At 41.7% G+C, this 22,692-nt stretch overlaps 1 protein-coding gene across 1 annotated transcript; it reads right to left on the bottom strand.

Moving 5' to 3' along the window:
- Nucleotides 1–8,409: 8,409 nt before the first annotated feature.
- Nucleotides 8,410–22,391, bottom strand: LOC141655090 (protein ACCELERATED CELL DEATH 6-like). Its single transcript, XM_074462190.1, has 4 exons — nt 22,376–22,391; nt 21,697–22,226; nt 8,820–9,362; nt 8,410–8,442 (listed from the first exon to the last, which is right to left on the bottom strand). The coding sequence occupies exons 1-4, from the start codon at nt 22,389–22,391 to the stop codon at nt 8,410–8,412; spliced, it is 1,122 nt and encodes a 373-aa protein (XP_074318291.1).
- Nucleotides 22,392–22,692: the final 301 nt, after the last annotated feature.

Below are 22,692 nucleotides of genomic sequence, written 5' to 3'. Positions count from 1 at the left end.
TGTAGCGTAAGGCTAGAGAAACGGCGAGAAAACGAGGGTTTTGTCGGGGGCAAAACGAGGAGACAGGCGAAAAAATTGGGATCTATGCACCTAATACCATGAAAGTAACCAAATCCCTTGTTTAGGGTATTCTCATTATCTCATATTTATATGCATAATACAATCCTAAGATTACAACAACAGTATCATATCTTCTAGGCTATAAACTAGGCTAATACTATAAATACAATGTGAAAGAGATAATGCTAAAGGATACAAATATAAATAAAGTATATATGGAAAATATATGTGACGATATTGACTAATAGTACCAGTATTATATATCACCAAAAAAAATAACATAGAATTGTAAATGAAAATATTACGGGGATTGTTGCGTTTTTACTTAAATTTTTCCCCTTCCAATATTGTGATATGTTATGTGTCTTAGACGCTTGGTAAAGGTGCTATATATGTGAGCCATATTTGGTAAACAACGAATTATATTTAGCAAAGCAGATTGTAAAATCAGATTATAAATGAAAGATTTTATAAGAAGGTTTGACTAGCATATTACATTTAACATAATTAATTTGAGTGTTTGGTGTTTGAGTTGGAATTGCTCTAAAACTTAAGTGTGGTAATATTTGTCCCACATTGGAAGAATAGTGTTAACTATATGAGGAAATGTTATCTTTATATATGGAGGTGGGTTAACAAGTGTTAACTAGATTATAGAGGATAGACTATAGTCTCCCCATGCGCGCGTCGTCGCCCGTCTGGCTTGTGACACGTGTGCGGTGTGGTAGGGCCCTTTTTGCTACTGGTCTGAACTTTTAAAATCATATGCTTTTCTAGCTATTGTGAATTTTATTGCCTTTTGCTTGCTATAAAAACCTCACTCGTCCATAGTTTACACACAACAGGAAAACGCAAAACATCTTCATCTCATTCCTTCTCTATTACATTCTGTCATATTGAGAACAGTTCTCACTTCCGTTTGTGGAGTGCACCATTGTGCGGAAGGAGGAGTTAACCCTTGGAATCGGTGACCATGGAGCACCTGTGTGGAGGTCTAACTTATTTAGGGCAATGTCTTACACGGCGTCTCGATTAAGGGTATTTCTGATCAGCTAAGTTCATATTTCTTTCATATATTTGGTAACTAGTTTGAATGCCCGTACGTTGCAACGGGGTAATAAACTTATTTACAATGCAAAAAAAACGTTATAAGGGTTTAATGTTTACATTCTATGTCTAATGATTGGTTTACATATTATTAAAATATCTCTTTCAAAAAAAATAAAAGATTAATATATACATGGGTTAACTCTTATTTATAATCATATAATCACCCTACCTTATACTAATCTTTCGATGTGGGACAACTCTATTATTTATATGTAATATATTCACCAAACTTGGATTATTTTTCTGATGTGGGACAATTCTACTATTTATACGTAATATATATTCATCAAACCTGCATTATTTTTCAATGTGGACAAATAACATACTCAGAATTACACTATCTTTTTTCCACTTAGTTCGACATCCAACCAGATCACGAATACCGAATACGGACAATTGCTACTCATTATATTTAATAGTTATATTTAAATTTAATAATATGATCAAGTATTCTCCATTAATATTTGTACGTTGTTTTTCTTCAAAAAAAAATCATAATTGAGATACGGAAATTTTCCGTGGTACCCCTTAATTTTGTCAGATTTTCCATGTTACCCCTACTTTTAAGAATCTACCTACGGTACCCTTGAGGTTCCATTTTTTTGCCCATGGTACCCCCTAATGTAAAGGTTATTAAATGGGTAAAGGTTATTAAATGGACGTTAAGTTTGATGGCGTGACAATAAAATAACAATTAAAAATAATTCCCCCTTTATTGTTTTATTGGTACGAAAAATGAAAATATAATTAACTATATCATTATAATATTAGAAATTTCTCATGGTAACTTTGAACTTTGATAGATTACACATGGTACCCCTAATTTTAAGTTTCTACAAATGGTACCCTTGTGTTCACCTTTTTCTTTCTCAGAATACCATTTGACAACTTCCGTCATAAGCCCATTACTCTTATGACTTTGACGCCCTTTTTCTTTTGTTATCTATAACACAAACACTTCATTATCTAATTCCTAAATCCATATTTTATTTAATAAACTAACATTTAATACCTAAATAACAAAACACAAATAGCATGGCATGCTCAATTATGCATCTAGTTACTCATAGGAGTAATAGCATTATGAAAAAAAGTGAACACAAGGGTATTATATGTAGAAACTTAAAATTAGAGGTATTATGTGTAATCTCCCAAAATTCGAGGGTATCATGAAAAATTTCCGTTATAATACTGACCATTTTATCGCTCTTTCTCCCACCTAAAAAAAATGTTACAACTTTAAAAATTTAAATGTGGGACATATAAAATCAATAGGTAGAAAATATAATGATATAAACTTTTAAGAGCACTCCAAGACAGTACTTAAGATACTCAAATGATTTTGGGTTGATGCCTAAGTTCCAAAGATGCCTCTTATTTATAATCATGGAATCGCCCACCTTATGTTATATTTCGATGTGGGAAAATTCTATTTTTTATATGTAGTATATTTGTCACACCTATATTATTTTTCAATGTGGGACATATAACATAATATGAAATACACCATCTTTAATATGTGCAAATTATATGAAATCTATACATACTCTAATGATAGCATTTCTTACCATGAGTCTAATAATATTATTTTCATAATTTTTTTACCGACATTATTTCTTTAGTTTTGTACTCTGTCAGGAGACTACCATTAGTAAAACCTTTAGTTTTGTATTTTTTGATTTTCTTGCTCATGTTCTTAACTCTTTCCCGGGTAGTTTCCAACGATTTCCACTTTATTTTTTATAACATATCGTAGATAATGATTGAAAATCTTAAGAGCTCTTTAAAACAATATTTATGAGACTCAATTTTTTTTGGGTGGATCATAAGTTCCAAATATGCCTCCTATTTATAATCATAGGATCATATCACCTTGAACTAATCTTTCGATGTGGGACATTTCTACTATTTATATGTAGCATATTCACCGCACATACGTTATTTTTCAATGTGGGACAAAACATACTAAAAATTACGCAATTTTACGTATTACGAAGCACACCATCTTTAATATGTGCAAAGAATATGAAATCTATACTCTAATGATAGCATTTTTTACCACAAAGCTAATTATATTATTTTCATTATTTTTGTAACGATATTTTTTTGTCAAATGAAATGTAAAAGGTTGATATAAAAATTGGAAATATCACTTGAATATAATTTAGGAAATATACATATTATAATAATTAAAAGATTCTCCACTTTATTTTTTACATTAAAAATTATACTTTCCTAAATTGATTTTTGATGATGTGGACGCTCTCAGATCGCTCGAAAAAACTCTCTTATATATATATATATATATAGATTGGCAGCATATTGTAAAACAGCATATAAATTCCAAATATGATGTTTCAATATATTTTTTAGTCCACGGACGTAGCCAGGATAGAATACGAGATGGCACCGAATTGTAAACGTTACTCATGAAGCTTCATACTTTAGTTTAAGCGCTCAAACGACGAGTGTGGTATTCACTACAACAAATTGTCACTTGCGCCACGAATTATGCCACGGGAATTTATAATTCGTGGCTAAATTCTGCTTAGCCACGGGAAAAATTTAGTCATTATTTTGGAAAAAATTTTATGCCACGGGATAACTTTGCCCGTGGCAAAAAGTCACTTGCGCCACGAAATAGGCTACACCCGTGGCAAATAATCATTTTAGCCACGAACTAGGTCACACGCGTGACGAAATTTTAATTAGCCACAAATTGTTCCGTGGCAAAAAAAATTTAGCCACGAACTAACAACCTCCCGTGGCGAGTATCTTTTCCGACTTAAATTAAGATATTTTAATGTTAAGGCAAACTTAAAATATAAAAGATATTTAATCAAATATAAATAATATGAAAATGCATTTCAATATAAAATTTTGCAAACACTTTGATTAATTTAATTAATATTTTTTATTATTTTATTTACTTTAATAAGAAATTTTAAAATTTTATAAACTTTTATGCAAGCAAAGAAAAGTTTATCGTCTAATTTTTTTATTCTTTTAGAAATCATAATTACATTTTGAAGGTTTTTCAAAACATTTCTATTTTAAGAAATTTGTATTATTATATAATTCTGTTTATTACAGTCGTGAATTTCTTTTAATTTTTTAATTAAAACATTATAGTCTTGAATAACAATCTTAAATGATCGTATCACATTTAAAAACATAGCATATAAAATTACATAAATAAGTTATTTATCATCTATGTTTGATGAATCTAAAATTAACATATTGTCAAATTGATTCATTCAAAATTTGATTTACAACTTTATTTGTAAGATATTTATAGAAAAAATTTGAATTTGATAAAAAATTTAACTTGGTGAGAAAAAAAGTTTTGGGAAATTGTTTTTTAGGGGTGAAAAAAAAACGACAATTAGATTACAAAATTGATTAAATAAAATAAGTGCGCTGAGAATAGAAAGAAAAAAAATGATCTTCCACAAATCAATTAAGAAAAAAACATATCGGAAAAATTATCAATATAAAAAATTCAAGGATTAATTGATAAACATTACCAATATAAGGACCCTTTTTCATAATCAAGATTAACATAATCAATAATTAGTAATCAATACCAAAATATTAACTTTTTTCTACGATCGGTACTAAGTCGCTTGAAAATCTAATCTCAAACTACTTGAAAAATTCCAAAAAGCCACCATTCAAGTACAAATCTCCACTCACCCACTTCCAAAATCCTTCTCTTAGATGAAAACACTTTTAAAGTAGGAAAAAAGTTAGAGTAAGAAGGCGACTTGGTACCTATCGTAGAAAAAAGTTAATATTTTGCTAGTGATTACTAATTATTGATTACGTTGGTATTGATTATGAAAACGATGACTAAAGTTGGTAGTTTTTATCAATTTACCCAAAATTCAATATGGAGAAATTTTTTTCATTGAAAATGAGCACATCACAGGGAAAATATAGAAATTATAATAATTTAAAGTCACATGTGCAAATAATGTGAAAAATTTGAGAAAAAAACGATAAATCATAACAAAGAGAAATCAGTTTAAGAAAATAAGCGATTCTGTTGTACGACAGTGTTTTTCGTGTTTTCTGAGTAAAAAGTGACTACCTTTCGGTTAATAGTGACAAATTTCGTTGGGGGGGGGGGGGGAAGACCTTAAGTTATAAAAAGTGGTCATTATTTTACCAAAAAATGGTTAATTTTTCATATCGTATGTACGACGGTCAAACAATAGCATTTGCGTAAAAAAAATATACGAAAAAATGAGTACAAGAGAAATAAAAATAAGAATGTCGATAAACTAAAAAAATAAAAAAATGTTAGGAAAACACGATTAAGTTTAGTTTTTAGAGAAAATGATTTTGCTAACTTAGGCAAAAAAATGATGTCAAAATCATTAGTCGGAAGAGTAACATCGAAAATTTGATTGTTTTGGCCAAAATAATGTTTTTCCTGCAAAAATTTATAAATCATGTAACATTTTTGTAATTAAATAGTACTAAAGGTAAATTTTGAAAGGAAAAAAAAAATAAACGTAAAAGGATTCAAAGTACTAATTATATCAACAAAGTTAAGTTTCAGTTTCGGTAGCACATCAAAAGAACTCTACGGTTAAGCTTGCTCAGGTGAGAGTAGTGTTGGGATGGGTGACCTCCTGGGAAGCCTCTTTGATGCGTGCGAATGCATGACCGGTGAAACCAAAGAACGTTCAAATGAATCAAGTTAACTAGTGAAACCAGTACCGAGAATGTCATTATTCCATATATGATAAAAAATATCGATCGTGAAAAAAAAAATTATTTAACATTTTATTTATTTAATTTTCATATATAGTTTTTGCCACGGGAATTACTTATTCGCCACGGGAAATTTTTTGGCCACGGGAGTTATTAGCCACGAGAGAATCCGTGACCAAAAATTTAATAATAGCCACGTTCTTGTTTTTCCCGTGGCTATCTCTTCGCCACGGCCACTTGCGTCACGGAAGGTATTCCCGTGGCCAAATGATTTAGCCATGAAAATTTAACACTTGCGCCACGAATTTAGCCGTGGCCCAAGTGCTCATTTGTAGTAGTGATTTCATATTTTGAATGTCATTCTAAAGTAATTATATTTTTAATTAATAGTCGATTAAATAGAGTAGATTACAAATTAAAAAAACTCTCTCTAAAAAACCCTAGCCTCCATCATATTATACAAGGGGCTCCCATCGATTATCAATCGATTGATGGTAAGCCCCAAAATTATTTCAAATTTCAATCAATAATATGCATATTTATTTTCTATTTAATAAAAGTTTCCCTTTTGGAGAGAATCGTTTTTCCGTCCCTTATTTCGGGGTTTTTTCCATTTATTCGTGGGGTTAGTTTCATCAGTAATATAGTCAAGAGTAGTTCGTTGATGGTTTGCAGCGTGTTCTTTCAAAGGGTAAAAGTAATTTGTCAACGATCTTTGGAACTAGTCAGAGGTAAATTTAATCTTATAAATCAAACGAAGGATCCCCTCAAAAGCTACATGAAGATAGCGATAATAGGATGAGCCGAATTGTTAGATGCTGTTTTGAGATCCCTAGTTTATAAGAAAATTATTTTTCTTTGGTTTCCATTAGATTTGTTTTTGATTATAATTATTCTTTGTAAGTGTCGTATGACGTTCTATTAATGAATTGTTCTTTTCTCTCAAAAAAAAAATAGTCGATTAAATCGATTCTTTATTTTAAGATCCACAAGTGAATATCAAAATAAAAAACACAATTAAAAGAAGAATGTTCATGGCCCAAATAATGAGAAAGTTTGTAAAAAGTTCTAAGGATAAGCGGGCTTATCAATAATGCTAGTAAACAAACAAATAAATAAAAACATGCTTGAAAAAGGAATTGAACCCGGCTGGTGAAGATAGCATAGTTACAGCTTAATACAATGAGTGCATATTGCCTTATGTATTACTGAAATATTTTTTATATTCTACCTAGGCCATGTGTCACGCCTTGGTTACTTTGACACTAGAAAACCAAGCTCGTGTGCCACTTAACTCGCACCCCTTTGCAAGCTAAGTCAGGCAACCCCTTTGCAGCGGAATATTATAAGTGTTATAAAGGATAAATGTCGGCTAAGAAGGCTAGACACTAAGTGTTGAAAGGTTACTTATGTTACACTTGAATACTTAAGAGAATTACAAGACTTGGATACAATGTTTGGTGTGTGTGTGTGTTTGGTAGGATGGATGGCAAATGATGCCCCTTACCCATATTTATACTACTCTTATGGAACTCTCTAGAAGCGGAACCTTCTGGAATGCTCTGGACATCACAACCCCAGAAACTTTCGGAATGTTCCAGACACTACTAGATATCTCTACCATGTACATGAATGTTCTAGTACCTACTAGAACATTCTGGACCATTCTAGACAATTCTAGTATGCACTAGAACAATCTAGAACAGCCTAGAAGACTCCACACTATCCTAGAATATTCTAGACACTTCTAGAATACTCTAGATTACTCTACACTATTCTAGAATATTCCGGACCCTTCTAGAATATTCTAGTTGACTCTACTATCTTCTAGAAACTTCTAGACATTTCTGGATACTTCTCTAATCTTCTAGATTCTTCCTTGAAGATTGATCCTTTGAGCCTTGAAGCGCTCCCAACACATGAACCTCGGTTGTACGGAAAGCCAACCGTGACACATGGCCTAGTTTGGCCATAACTTAGCTACGTCCTCGTTGTTTATCAAACACTAAAATTAGCATATTAATTTGTCAAACATGTTAAAACTCTTAAATATGCTAAAAATCGGCCAATATACCATTTACCAAACACTCCCAAGACTTTACCTCTTCAAATATTTTCATACCTACAAACTCTAAAATAAAGCCATTATGTAAGATAGTCGCTATACTATCAAATACGGCATAGACATTTGCTATAAATAACTTGACCCCGAATTATCATTTGAGATTTTGAGCATTAAATCCAAATAAGCATTCGAGTTAAAGAATTCCAAACAATTATGGAATGATATATCTCACGCCCATACAATATGATCCAAACCGAATATAGATAAAATAGAATCCAAACCAAATATAATGTTGTACACGGTATATTGTACATAAATAGTCTCTTATTTTCACCTTAATTTAAACAAGAAAAATCTGTCATTGAGTAAAGCTTGTTCGATTCCCACTACTACCAGAGCGCCCGAGTAATCAGTTAAGAGTATGATATCTTCTCTGCTCTATAGCGTGTCGATTACTCTCTTTTATCGCGGTTACCAGCATTTCCCTGGAAATGGCAATTCAACAAAAAAAAAAAATAATTACACATAGAAAAGAAAAACTAAACATAAAACATATCTTAAATGTTAAAAAAGTTTCGCTGTTTAACACATAAATAACATACGAGTACATCTATTTTTTTTTTTTTTTTAAAGAATCAATAGTAGAAAGTCACTATAAAAATATTGTATTCTGTATTATCTATTTTGAAAGATGAATATTCAGAAAACACAAATGATTCTTTTGTGCTTGGTTAGTAAATGTTATTTAATTTGCCTGATGAAAATACGGAGTAACAGGAACAAAAAAAGAAAAAAGTCATGTTACCTCAAGATTTTAAGCTATATAGAAGTGAAAATATATGTTTCGGAAGTATTTTATTACCTCTTCGAGCAAACGCATTTCATCTAGCTTTTCTCTATATGCAGCGGGTACGAACAATGCGATCACCCAATGCAAAATGGTCCTATTTGCCGTGATTCCAATGAGTGAACACATGACAAAGATCACAATGGCTGCCCACAAGGAGGTGTGTTCTATTACCACAAAGATTCCAGTAACAAACACTAACAAGGTGGCATACAGGGATTGCATTAGTATGAACACGCTTCGGTCGACCAATAATCGAGCCATGCCATGATGAGAAACCATAGACCATACTAAGCAGAAGAGGACCAACATGGATGTGCACATAGCATATGCATCTGCCAGTAAAAATACTAAGAAAGCCGCTTTCTTTCCAAGAACGGCTTGTCCATTGTCATTATTAATTCCACCGGGTAGAGTGAATCCTGCTGCAAACGTTATTGTTGCTAATAGTGCCGCAATAACAGAGAGAGTGGTTCTCATTTGTTCCAAATTCGTTCCAGGAAGAATATATGTTGTTCTTAGATATGGATTCACATTGACTTCCTTGCACATTCTCTCCTACAAGTAGTTGTTTCAAATTCAACGATCATAGATGAATTTGATATAAGACACTATTGTCACTTCCATTCAAATAATATTGTGATAAGAAAAGTGTAAAACTCTGCGAAGAGGCGTCATAAAATAAATGGAGGCCCGTACACCATAATAAAATTTAGGCTCCAAATATAAATGCACAAGTAGTGTACTAAACTTCGAAATTTGTATTGAATTTTATATATAAAACTTATAAATTCGGTGCCAAAACTGGAGGCTCGTATTCTTGCGCCTAAGAACAAAAAACTTCAAATAACCACGAGGTTCGTATTCAATTTTATTGAACGATAATGCCGATTAAGAACAAAAAACATCAAATAACCATAACTTTGCACTATGCTAGGGTGTCCGATTTCAACGAAGGTTTTCTTTTTCAATCGTTTATCTCAACGAGACATCTGCAATAGTAAAGTAAAATAAAAATATTTTAAAAGAAGTGTATATTTTTTTTTTTTTTTGCATCTCTCTTATCTCAATGAGACCGAAGGGAAAAAATGGACAGTTAAAATTCGTGTTAGAAAACGAATTGGCGGCCAGTTCATGTGATTTACACGTGTGTAACACCCCGGTCCAAATCCTGAGTCAGGAGCGGTCACTCACGGTACCTCGTCAAACTGTGTACATGGCTCACAAATCAACACGAGTACTTTTCAGAGAATTTTGTCCTCACTAGTACATTCCTTTCCAGCGTATTTTGTCCTCACTCATGCACATTCAATGAACTTTTGCAGGAGGTCGCTCATCCTAAGACTACGCCCTAAACATGATTAACTGTGAAGTTCTTTTGCATGGATAACTAGAAAAGAAAGTGTATTTTATTGATATGAATAATATTTTCAATCCCTTTAATTAAGCACTAGTCAATAAATCCTATCAATGTAACTCTTCAGGGGGTAGCTCACCCATATAACATTTTTGCTTTGGTGGAATATTACAACACGAAGCAGTCATCGTTGGTTCGGGTAAACCACATAAACCAGTTAAGGCCAGTTCGTGTTTTTCACACGACTACCAGAGTGTTAGGGTTGTTTGGAGTTTTTTCTTCATTAATCATCATCTCCTAATTCTAATTGTTATTAATTGTCGTTATTGTTAATTATGATTCAATAATATACTAAAAGTACATTAATTCAAAGTTATTTTGTTAATTTATCGATAATTAATATGATAATTTATTTTTATAAGTTTTTTTTTTTTTTAATCTTTTCATTAAGTTGTTGCTAATGTTGTTCCAGGTGTAATTCCAGAGCAGTTACTTGTTACCACTCGTGCTTGTAGAATGACGTCTTTGATTGAATCCCCTTTTCGGTCTCCTGAAACAATGAACAAACTGAGGGCTCGGCTTTGGCCGAGCGTACTCACTCCGACGCTCAAGTCAGTGGACTTAAAGAGATAAGTTGTTGTTACTTGGCGAAGTATATTTTGTAGAGAGATAAGGAAGATATTACCAGATGAATAGTGATTCTTAGGTTAAATTGTGGATCCTTTCCTCAATGAGGGTTGAGGAGTATTTATAGACTTTCACCTTTTGTCACGTAGTGGCCAAGTGGCCAAGTGGCTAGCAGGTGGAAAGACTGATCTACCCTCGGCCGAGGGACCCATGGCAGGCCGGCGGGCCCTGTTGAATCGCCGCCGAGGGGTCTTGGATATGAGTACGCGGATATGTGTCCCGGCTGGCTGATCGACCAGCCGAGACCCAAGTGACAGGCCGATAGGCTGCGTCGGTTAGGCTGTCTAAGTCGTTGACTTGTTGTGGATATCTTTGACCTTGCTCAATATGTTGACTTGGTCAGCGGGTGCAGAATATGCCCCATCAATTTGCCCCTACCGTAGTCTATGCCGTGGTATGGACCTTCGATGAGTGTTGAGCGTATTCTGCGCAAGTTTGAAAAAATCTTCTGCCCCGGCTTCTTCTACCTCGGCTTGGTTCTGCTTAGGCCGTACCGTATCATATCCCCCTCCACATGGATGTGTGATGGACATCGATGTGGAAAAAGAAAGTGGCGCTGGCCGAGACCGAGGTTGTGAGTGCGATGTGCTTTTGATTGCCCCGGACCCGGTCTTTGCCAAGCTTGGTTGAATCAGCGGGCCGTTGGGCAAGTAGATACCAAGGAGCATGTTGAGGAAGATACGTCGATTGGCATTACGTCAAGGAGCGTGTTGAAGAAGTTTTAAATAACCGTTTGTCGATTGACCTTCCATGGTCGCATGCTTGACATGTGTCTCATTGCCGATTGGTTGACGCTTCATGGGCTTTGCCCTGATTGGTCGGATTGAGTGGGCTTTGCCCTATAAATGGGAGAGTTAGCCCCTGAATTTTGGCCTTCCAAATTCATTTTCTCAAAAATTTTCTTCTTTCTAGCCCTCCTTGACGAAACTTCTCTCTAGCTTTCAGAATCGTTACTCCGGCGTAGCACTTTTCTTCAAGGTAAACAAACAAATTTTTAACTTTTCATTGTTAAGTTTTCGTTGTGAACATGTCTTCTGCTGATGCCAGTCCTAGTAACCGTGCGCCGGGGGGTTCTCCGTCGCGTCTTGATGAGGAGGAGATACTAGACGCCATCCCGATAAGGTCCGGGGGCCCTAGGTCTCCTTCTCCTGAAGTTGATCCTAAAGCTCTGGAGGATTGGGAGGATGATGATGATGTTGATGATGACGGTGATGATGACGGTGATGATGTTGGAAGGACTCGTCCTAATGAGGGGAGGCAGTACATCATGGACCACGGCGACGCCTGCAAGGTCTGCCCTGATCGTGCTTGGACCCATAAGTTCGCCAGTTGTTCCGGCGAAACACTTTTCGAGGGCCATTTCTACTTCGGCAGGGGATACAAAATTGTTATCCCTGAGGGGGGTCAGGCCGTCTGTTGCCCTCCCCCAGGTTGCACCGGCGTATATATCCGGCACCTGGAGTACGGGCTCCGGTTTCCGCTGAATGAATACGTTATGGCCATCATTAGAGCCATGAACGTCGCTGTGGCCCAACTGCACCCGCTGGCTATTAGGACCATAGTCGGCTTTGTTTGGCTCTGTCTCTTCAAGAGGGAGGTCCCAACGGTTAATTTATTCCGTCGGCTTCACCACCTTCGGCCATCGTTTCCTGGTCGCGTCGGATGGTACAGCGTGCAAACGGAGCCGGGTTACGTCTCCGTTGATAAGCTTTCTTCCTGCAAGGACTAGAAAGATCGGTGGGTGTACGTTGAGGTTAGGATGACTATCCCCGCCCGGTCCTTCCAAAGACCAAGTCAATTTGCGGTGCGAGAGTAAGGCGGAGCATGATAAATGGGTCACCCGGAGTAAGCTTAAGATGGACGCCAGCAAGGTCCTTCTTAATGCGGATGAGAAGCGGGCGATGAGGCTGTTTGAGGTGGGGAATGATGGGTTGTCGAAGGGATGGATTACTCCGATGCAGATCATTCTCCAGGATGAGCTGCTCTGCCACGTCGGCCTCATACCGGCCCTCGAACGGGGTGAGTGGGGTCGGTGTGAGGCCCATCTCTGCTTTTAATGTTTCGTTATTTGAACTTTGATTTGTTTCTTTCACTTGATCGTTGCGTTTCGTTTCCTTTGCGAGACCATTTTGGCCCGGACGTCGAGAGGATATCCTTAGGAGAATGGGGCTTGCCAAGGACAAGTCGATTGTTGATACGCATCCTAAGGCCCTGGCTCGTGATCGAGAACGCCGCCGAATGATCTCATGGATCGGCGGTGAGGGGCTTAAATGTGGCGCGGCCCGTGCAACGGTTCTTTGGTAACATGCCGCGCCGAACGCGGAAAACAAAGTCTTCGGCGGCGACGGCGTCGACATCAGTTCCACCTCCACTCCCTTCAGTCGAAAAGGAGATGGTGGAGGTTGTTGATATTACCGCCGAGGAGGTGGTCACCTTGGCAGTGGAAACTCCTCTCTACCGTAAGAGGAAAGAGCCTGGCACGCCGCCGCCGATGCTTCTCATTGCCACTGCTGCAAGCAAAGAAATGCGGCCTCCGACCAAGAAGGCCAAGCATGGTATAGATATATCCTGTGGCTCAGACTTAGCCGGTTCATTAGGCGTTCCTGATGACAGGCTCTCTGGTATGTCCATGTATGTTGACACGGATGCTTTAATTGAATTTTTTGTAGATCAACCGTTTGCCGTCTCACTAGGACACAATGTTGAACGGCGTCCGAAAAGCAATCTGCGCAGGCGGTTGGTAATAATGACCGTCGTCACCTCCTTCCCGAAGCCTACCCCCTCCGGTTTAAGTCGGAGGGCCTAAGTTTGGCCGGTTTCTTTGTCGAAGTGGGTCGATACGGCGGTGCTCTTATTATGGAGCAAGAGAAGGCCATTCTTGGCTGCGCCCAACTGAGCGGCTCGAGGCTTGAACTCGATGCGCAAAACAAGGAAGCCGAGAGGGCCAAGGCCGAGGTCGAAGAGGCAGTCCGCCGAGAGAAAACTTAGGGAGGACGCCGAAGCAATGCGATCCTCGCCGAGAGAGCTAAGGCCGAGGGCGCGCGGAAAGGCCGCTAAGCGCGAGCTTTGGAGGCGCGTGACCACCTTCAGAAAGTCGCCGACTTTAATGCTAAGCAGAGGGAGGAATGGAGGTCCAGGTTTCAGGCCCAGGGGAAGGTGGTCCGGAATAAGGATGCCATCATTGCCCAGAGGGAGGAGGACATTGAGACGCTGCAACGCGAGATCCTCCCTAAAATGTGCGCCCAATACCGGGACCTGGCCGAGGAAGCCGCCAGGGAAGTGATTGGGGAGCTCTTTCCTCTTGATGGCTCCTTTCCGTGGCCAAAATTTGACGAGATGCTTGATGATAAGCTTGAAGCCAAGGAGAAGGCCGCGGAGGAGAAGGCCAAAGAGGAGTTCAGGGTGAAGAAGGAGGAAGAGGAGGCCGCGGAGAAGGCGGCCCTTGCTGAGAAGGCTAAGGCGGCCAAGGAGGAAGCCGAGAGGATGAAGGCAGCTGAGGCTGCTGAGGCTGAGGCTGCCAAGAAAGCTGAGGCTGAGGCTGCCAAGAAAGCTGAGGCTGCCAAGACAGCTTCTGGGTCGACCACCAAAGACGATCTTTAACGTTGCGATGGCAAGCGACAACAGGCATAGGGAGACGGGCGGTCGTCACCGGGCTCACCGGCATCTCGGATAGCTTCCTGTTCGGGGGCCAATTATTAAGCCTTTCCTCCCTGCCATCTTTTGGCGCTTCAACTGACATGTCTGTAACCTTTTGCTTTTCTTTTCCTTGTATTTTGTAAAACTTTGGTAGGTTGTATTTTGGCTTATCCCTATGGGGACGGCCGTCGTCTGTATTCTCCTTACTTGTAACCAATTTTTTAATAAAGCTTGTTTATTGGCCCCCGGCCTGGCCGGGGTTTTGCCTGGCCGGGGTTTTGATCACAATCCTTCACTTGTCTTCTTTGCGTTATTAATTGAGCGCTTTTTCGTTTTTACCTTCGGCCTGGCCGAGGCAGTTAGAATGCGTATCTCAACTGTGTTTAACGTCTTTTCCTTAAACATGTTAGCATGTTGGTCGCTTCCTCTTTCACTCTCGGTCTAGCCGAGGCATCCGATTTGCGCTTCCCAACCGCCGCTGTGAACATGTTAGCGTGTCGACCGTTGTGTCCCCTGCCAGGCCTTCGGTTGGCCGAGGCGGCTAGAGGTTACGGCGCGACAGCGTTCGTATCTGTAGACATATTGATCGCTTCCTCTGCCAGGCCTTCGGTTGGCCGAGGCGGCTAGAATTGCGTCTCAACTGTACTTATACGTTCCTAAGGCACGTTGGTCGCTTTCGCGGGTATCAACTGCGCTGGTAGTGACTGCCGTGGCGTCTACGGAGGGGATAAACACTTTGATGGAAAAGTTGGGTGATTCTTCATTAGATATAAACATGCGTTGGGGTGCCAACAATTGTTTTGGACACCTCCGCCGCTACACAAAGTATTTCCTGAGATTGTCAGTGTTCCAATGGCTCATCAAAGGCACGCCCTCCATGTCGGTCAGTCGGTATGTACCCGGCCTCATTTCTTCAACCACTCTGTAGGGACCCTCCCAGTTGGCCGTTAGTTTACCATGAATGTTTCCTTTGTTGGTGGCGGCCGACTTTCTTAGGACTAGATCCCCTACTTTCAAATCCCTCTTGTGGACTCTTCGGTTGTAGGCTCTTCTCATTCGGTTTTGGTATACTGCCAAGTTGAGGCGTGCTGTATCTCGCCTTTCTTCGACCAGGTCTAGGGAGGTTCTTGAACCTTCCTTATTTTCAATCGGGTTAAAGGTGGCCGTTATGAATGTCGGCACCGTTGCTTCAATTGGCAGGACTGCTTCGGACCCGTAGACTAAGTGGAATGGACTGTACCCCATTGCTTCTTTCTCCGTGGTTCGCAGGGACCACAGGACGCCGGGTAGTTCATCGGCCCATCTTCCCTTTAGGTCTTCAACCGTCTTCTTCAAACCGTTGAGGATTGTTTTATTGGCTTCCTCCGCCTGTCCGTTGCTCTGTGGGTGGCAGACGGAGGAGTATGCAAATTTGATACCAAGTTCCTCCAACCAGTTCATTATTGTGTCGCTCCAAAACTCTCGGCCGTGGTCAAATACCATGACTTGGGGTAACCAAAAACGAGTTATGACATTTTCCCATATTACCTTTCTTACGGCCGCCGTGGTCTTGGCAGGTACCGCTACAGCTTCCACCCATTTGGTGAAGTAGTCAACGGCGACAATCAAATACTTTCTTCCTCCGGATGCCGTTGGAAACGGCCCTAGTAGATCCATCCCCCACTGTGCAAAAGGAAGGGGACTAAGTACCGGCTGCAGGTCTCTGGAAGGTGCATGTATCACCGGAGCATGCATTTGACAGTTGTTGCATTTCTTGGTTTTGGTTCTGGAATCCTCAAGCATGGTGGGCCAGAAGTAGCCGGCTCGGAGAGCTTTGTGGGCTAGTGTTCTTGCCCCCATGTCATGACCACAGGTGCCTTCGTGAATTTCTCACAAGATAGCTCGCGCGTCGGCCGGGCCGACACATTTCAAGAGTGGCCTTGTCACGGACCTCCTGTATAATTCTCCTTCAAACACCGAGTACCTTGCTGCGATCCTCTTTATCTTCTGTGAGAGACTGCGGTCCTCAAGTAATTCGTTCATCAATTTGTACTTCATTATCGGAGTCATCCACGTCGTCTCGGCCTCTATGTCGCCCACCATGCCGACGGTCTTAGTAATGCTTTTGGCATTCCGGATGTCCACCAGCACGGTTCGACTGACATTCTTGATGGTTGAACTGGCAAGCTTTGAGAGAGCGTCGGCTCGGTTGTTCTCGACACTGGGAATGCATTGTATCCGAAAAGATTTCAACTTTGAAGTGTCGCTTTACCCTTTCCGGGTATCTTACCATCCCGTCGTCTCGAGTCTCGTACTCTCCTCTGATTTGATTAGCCACTAAAAGTGAATCTGTTTTCAAAACGATGTGCTCCGCCCCGGCAGCCCTAGCTAGCTCGACTCCGGTTATCACCGCCTCGTATTCGGATTCGTTGTTTGAGGCCGAGAAAATAAATTTCAAGGCGTACTCAAACTCGTCCCGTTTGGACCGATGATAAGTATGCGGCTCCGAGCCGTTTGCCGTGGAGGACCCGTCGGTGTATACTTCCCATACTCCGGGTTTTGCTCTTCTTGATATGTGCTTTGGGCCAGGAAATCGCCAAAGGCTCGTCCCTTTATCGAGGGCCTCGGCTTGTACCGAATGTCGGCCGGATAGCTCTCTTCGCCCATTTGATGAGCTCGCCGGACGCTCAAATTTTTCCAATGCTTTCTCCAACGGTTGGTCGGTTAGGACCGTCACGGGATGTGCGTCGAAGTAAGGCTTCAGTTTCCTTGCGGCAACGACGATAAACAAAGGCTGCTTTTTTCAATCGTGGGTAATTTTTCTCGGCGGGCAACAACGTATGGCCGACAAAGTAGATTGGGTGTTGTTGTTTGTCTTCTTCCCGATGATCACAGATCGCGGCGTGGCCGAGGTAACTGCTATGTACAGATATAGCGTCTCCCCCAGCATCGGCCTGGACAGGGTTGGGAGAGTCTGAAGATGAGCTTTGAAAGCTGTGCTCTGTTCCTTGAAAGCTGTACAGATATAGCGCCAAGTTGCTTGAAAGCTGTGCTCTATTCCTCCCCCTAGCTGAAGTCTTTATTCCCCTTTAATACTTTGAAGAATGGGGTGCTCTTGTCGGCTGACCGAGAGATGAAACGGGCTAGGGCCGCCATCCTCCCGGTCAGCATCATAACCTCTTTTCGATTCCTCGGCTCCGGCAGGTCCAGGATTGCTTGGACTTTCTCTGGATTGGCGTCAATTCCCCTGGCGCTGACAAGTACGCCGAGGAACTTACCTGCCCGGACACCGAAGTTGCATTTCATTGGGTTAAGTTTCATCTTGTATTTCCTTAGTGAACAAAATGTCTCGTGTAAATCGGCTAAGTGCTCGTTGTCAGACTTGCTTTTTACAATAGCATCGTCGACGTAAGCCTCAATGTTTCGCCCTTTTTGATTTTGGAACACCTTGTCCACCAATCTTGTGTAAGTTGCGCCGGCGTTCTTCAAACCGAACGGCATCATTTTATACATGTATGTGCCGTTTCCGGTGATGAATGCGCATTTAGGCATATCTTCTTCGGCCATGAATACCTGATGGTACCCTGAGAAGGCGTCCAGCAGGCTCAGCATAGTGTAGCATGCCGTGGCATCGATTAAGCTATCTATTCGAGGCAAGGGATAGCAATCTTTGGGGCACGCTTTATTAAGATTGGTAAAATCTACACACATCCTCCACGCCCCCGATGACTTCTTCACCATTACAACATTAGCTAACCACTCAGGATAAGTACAAGGCATGATAAAGCCCGCCGCTAGTAATTTATCTACCTCGGATTTGATGGCTTCATCCTTCGCGGTTGAGGAGTTCCTCATCCTTTGCTTGACAGGGCGAGCGGTGGGGAGTACGTTCAGCTTGTGAACAATTACCTCCCGGCTCACGCCTGGCATCTCGGCCACGAGTAGGCGAAGACATCTTTGTTCTTCCTCACAGTCAGGAGAGCGGCCTCGATTTTGGCTCCAGGTTGACACCGAGCGATTACGGTGCGCCCGGGCCAATTTCCACTTTTTCGGTCTCGGCTCCTTCGACCATGCCGACAACAGATCCATGAGGTCGCCCTCCCGCCGCAAGGACGGGCTCTTCCCCTTCTCTGACTTCTTTGCCACTTTGAGGGATTGCATGTTGCACCCTCTGGCAGATATCTGAACGTTGACCATCTCGTCCTTCTCGTCCTTTGAGACGAGCTTATGCGCTTCCCTCCGGTCCGAGACATACATCAGTGTCAGGGCCCGGATGGACATTACTGCATCGGCCTCGCTCAGAGTGACTCGGCCTATGAGAACGTTGTAGGCGGACGAGCCGTCAATGACCGCGAACTCAGACAGGACGTTTTTAGCCGCATTTCCCTCGCCGAACATCACCGGGCACTGATTGACCCAGGGGTACCAGGCCGGCCCGGAAAAATCGACAACGGATTGGTGCAGGGGCTCAAGTCTTCAACCTTCAGACCGAGGTGGAGAAAGCACTCCCTGAACATGATGTTCGTGTAGGCGCCGTGTCAATCGGCACCTCTTGACAGGTGGTTGGCTATGTCCAAGTGGACTACAAGTGGGTCGCTGTGAGGGGCGATGACTCCCTCGTAGTCCTTCTTTCCAATAGTCATATCGGGGATGTTGGAAGCGGGGATCGCTGTTTTGGGCACAAAGTTGATGGCCTGATACAGCTCGTTCAGGTGCCGTTTGTGCCCATGAGCGGACCCACCGTTCTCGTTGCCCCCGATGACAACATGGATTACTCCTATCCGTTCAAAGACGGATTTCTTATTTGAGCCGCCGGCATTAGTCTTTTGGCCTTTGGCAACATATTTGCCGAGGCTCCCCTTCCGGATCAGCTCTTCGATGGCATTCTTCAAATGCCGGCATTTGTCAGTTAAGTGGCCGGTGTGGCCATGGTACTCACAGTACTGGCTCGTGAGTACTGGCTCGTGCCACCGTCCCCCCCTCAGCCTGCGGACCTTTCCCACTTCTAACCCTCGTTCTTGCTCAGGGCAAAGACCTCGGCGGCAGATACGACCAAGGGGGTGTGGCCATTGAACCGTTTTTGGTAGTATGGTCCCGAACTCGCCGCGCCCGCCGAGTTCTCGTTTCCGGCAGATCCGTCTGGGACCGTGACCTATTATTATCACGGCGTCCTTCGTCCAGAGTTGTCCTCCGCGCTCTTTTCTCTCGAGTGCCGGCCTCGCTGGGCCTACCCAGGTTTTGTGGTAGTCCTCCACCTTTATGGCCCGGGTCGGCCATTTTCTGGCGGAGTCTAGGTTCAGCCGCCGCACTTGATGAGCTCATTTTTTAAGTCTCCTCTCGGAAGGCTTTTCATCGTCAAGGCCGCGATTCATTGCTGTTGCTCACTCACGAATCTGCGAACCTTGGCGTCGAACCTCTTCACATAACTTCGGAGAGACTCGCCTCCCTCCTGTTTGATAGTCAGGAGATCCGATGTCTCGACGGCCCTCCTCTTATTGCAAGAATACTGGGCCAAAAATATGTCCCTTAGGTCGCCATAACAGTATATCGACCCATTGGGCAGCCCCTTGTACTAGCTTTGTGCCATCCCATGCAGTGTCGTTGGGAAGACTCGGCACCAAACCTCATCAGGTTGCTCCCAAACCGACATGTAAGACTCGAAAGCCTCGGCGTGGTCGGTTGGGTCGCCTTCTCCTTTGTATGATATGGGTGGCAACTTGAGCTTAGTCGGCACCGGGGTCTCTAAGACATAGGGGTTGAGGGGCTGTCTGACCACGTGTCGAACGACACGCGGCGATCGGCTTCTCGCATCCCTAGTCCGGCTCCTCTCCCCGTGGCGGGAAGGGCTTCTTCTCCGACTCTGGTGAGTCGGGCTTCTTCTCCGACTCTGGTGAGTCGGACTTCTTTCACTCCTCTGGGGCATGCCTCGTCGGTTCTGCGGCGACGCGTCCTCCGCGAGTGCGGGAAGGACTCGTGTCTACCACTAGCACTGGGCTCCCGGCGTCTTGACAGGGCCGCTTCTTCCGTGCGCCGTTCAAGTCTCTGAGTCACATTAAGGCCCCTGGTCTCCTTGACGGGTGCCGCCGCTCTTGTCGGAGTGAGCGGTGTGAGCCGGCGTGCTACCTATTAGGTCCAGGAGTAGTTTCGATTTAGTCTGCGTCAACCACATGTCCCATGATGGTGACTTGGTCGTGACGCGGCGATCTGGTATTATTGGCATCCCGTACTCCGGTTGAATTACTCGGCCGGTGGGGGGCTGCACAACTCCAGAATTGTGGACGGTATCATCTTGGCAGAATTCGGTCTCGTCGGTCACGAATACTTCTTGTTGTTTCGACATCTTCTTAGCTTTTTTTGGGTGGGTTTTTGTTTTGTGTTTTTTTTTTTTGTTTGGGAATGAATGTGACTAGCTTCTAGTATCTTTTTCCACAGACGGCGCCAATTGTTCCAGGTGTAATTCCAGAGCAGTTACTTGTTACCACCCGTGCTTGTAGAATGACGTCTTTGATTGAATCCCCCTTTCGGTCTCCTGAAACAATGAACAAACTGAGGGCTCGGCTTTGGCCGAGCGTACTCACTCCGACGCTCAAGTCAGTGGACTTAAAGAGATAAGTTGTTGTTACTTGGCGAAGTATATTTTATAGAGAGATAAGGAAGATATTACCAGATGAATAGTGATTCTTAGGTTAAATTGTGGATCCTTACCTCAATGAGGGTTGAGGAGTATTTATAGACTTTCACCTTTTGTCACGTAGTGGCCAAGTGGCCAAGTGGCTAGCAGGTGGAAAGACTGATCTACCCTCGGCCGAGGGACCCATGGCAAGCCGGCGGGCCCTGTTGACTCGCCGCCGAGGGGTCTTGGATATGAGTACGCGGATATGTGTCCCGGCTGGCTGATCGACCAGCCGAGACCCAAGTGACAGGCCGACAGGCTGCGTCGGTTAGGATGTCTAAGTCGTTGACTTGCTGTGGATATCTTTGACCTTGCTCAATATGTTGACTTGATCAGCGGGTGCAGAATATGCCCCATCAAATGTTTATATATGTAAGACGAACTTGAAATGCTTATATATGTAAGAGTAAGACGACACGGCCCTTTTTATGATTTTATTCACAGTATTAGCTTAAAGCAGGTTTTAAAATCAAAAAATGTTAACCTCATGCAGCCGATCGATTATTTGGTCATGTTAACCAAGTTTTACCCTAAAAAATAAGCGAGTTGGTTAAACATACCCAGTCACTATGTTCCTTGCAAAGCTTGGCGAGCAAATCCATGGAGCTAACGCCAAAACGGTCTCGAATGATACGATTGACCTCATTATCAGAGAGAAGTGCCTTAGCGAACAGCATATCTTTTCTCTCCAGTGCACATTGCAACGGTGTTGCACCCCAATAATCGGTTATATTCTTAAGCTCTGTAATCGACGGAATTTTGAGAATATTTACGTAGTCGTTATAAGTAGGTAGTTTTACACGGTGCAGAAGAGTGTCATTTTCGTTGCGACCAACTTTTTCTAGGTCTTGACAGTTATCAAGAAAGGCAAGAATAGCTTCGCTCTCTTCTCTTTCACAAGCCTCCATCCAATCAAAGTCTTGTTTATTTATAAGAGAAGGAGTTGTCAACAATTTTACTAGCCATTCAGTCTTTTCTTGTTTCGCATGGTCAAGGGCTGTCCTTCCTTTATCATCTTTCAAGCTGATTATCCACCAAAATTTTTCTAGCAACATTACGCCCGTTTTCTCTGCATTCAAAATAGACTTATCTTAACTAAAACAGACAAATCAAACCAAACCAAGAAAAGAAACACTCATTTTTTAATCTTAAACGAAACAAGAAGGCAAATAAACCTTTTTTTTACAAGCACCTTATAAAGTTTTAATTGCATTTTACACTTTTTTTTTGTTTGTTTACATGTAACATACTCCATACTTTTAACGGCCAATTGACAAAATTAAATTGGTAAACAAAAGGGAGGAGCTTAACAAATTGGCAAAAAAAAAAAAAAAAAAAAAAAAAGAATAACCAAAAAGACGAGTTGATAAAAAAAAAAAAAACTTAAAAACCAATAGAAAGAAGTTGGATGATGAATCAAATTCATTAAAGTACACAGTAGTCAGTATATACTCCTATATAGTATTTAGGGTTGGAAAATGAGTTGGCGTAACCGGGTGATTTCCAATCTCGGCGTCATCCTCTCACATATAATAAGTGAGGATCCCTTTAATAAA

Source organism: Silene latifolia, chromosome 5, assembly GCF_048544455.1.
Source record: "Silene latifolia isolate original U9 population chromosome 5, ASM4854445v1, whole genome shotgun sequence".
Lineage (NCBI taxonomy): Eukaryota > Viridiplantae > Streptophyta > Magnoliopsida > Caryophyllales > Caryophyllaceae > Silene > Silene latifolia.
This window is presented reverse-complemented; position numbering and strand designations above follow the sequence as displayed.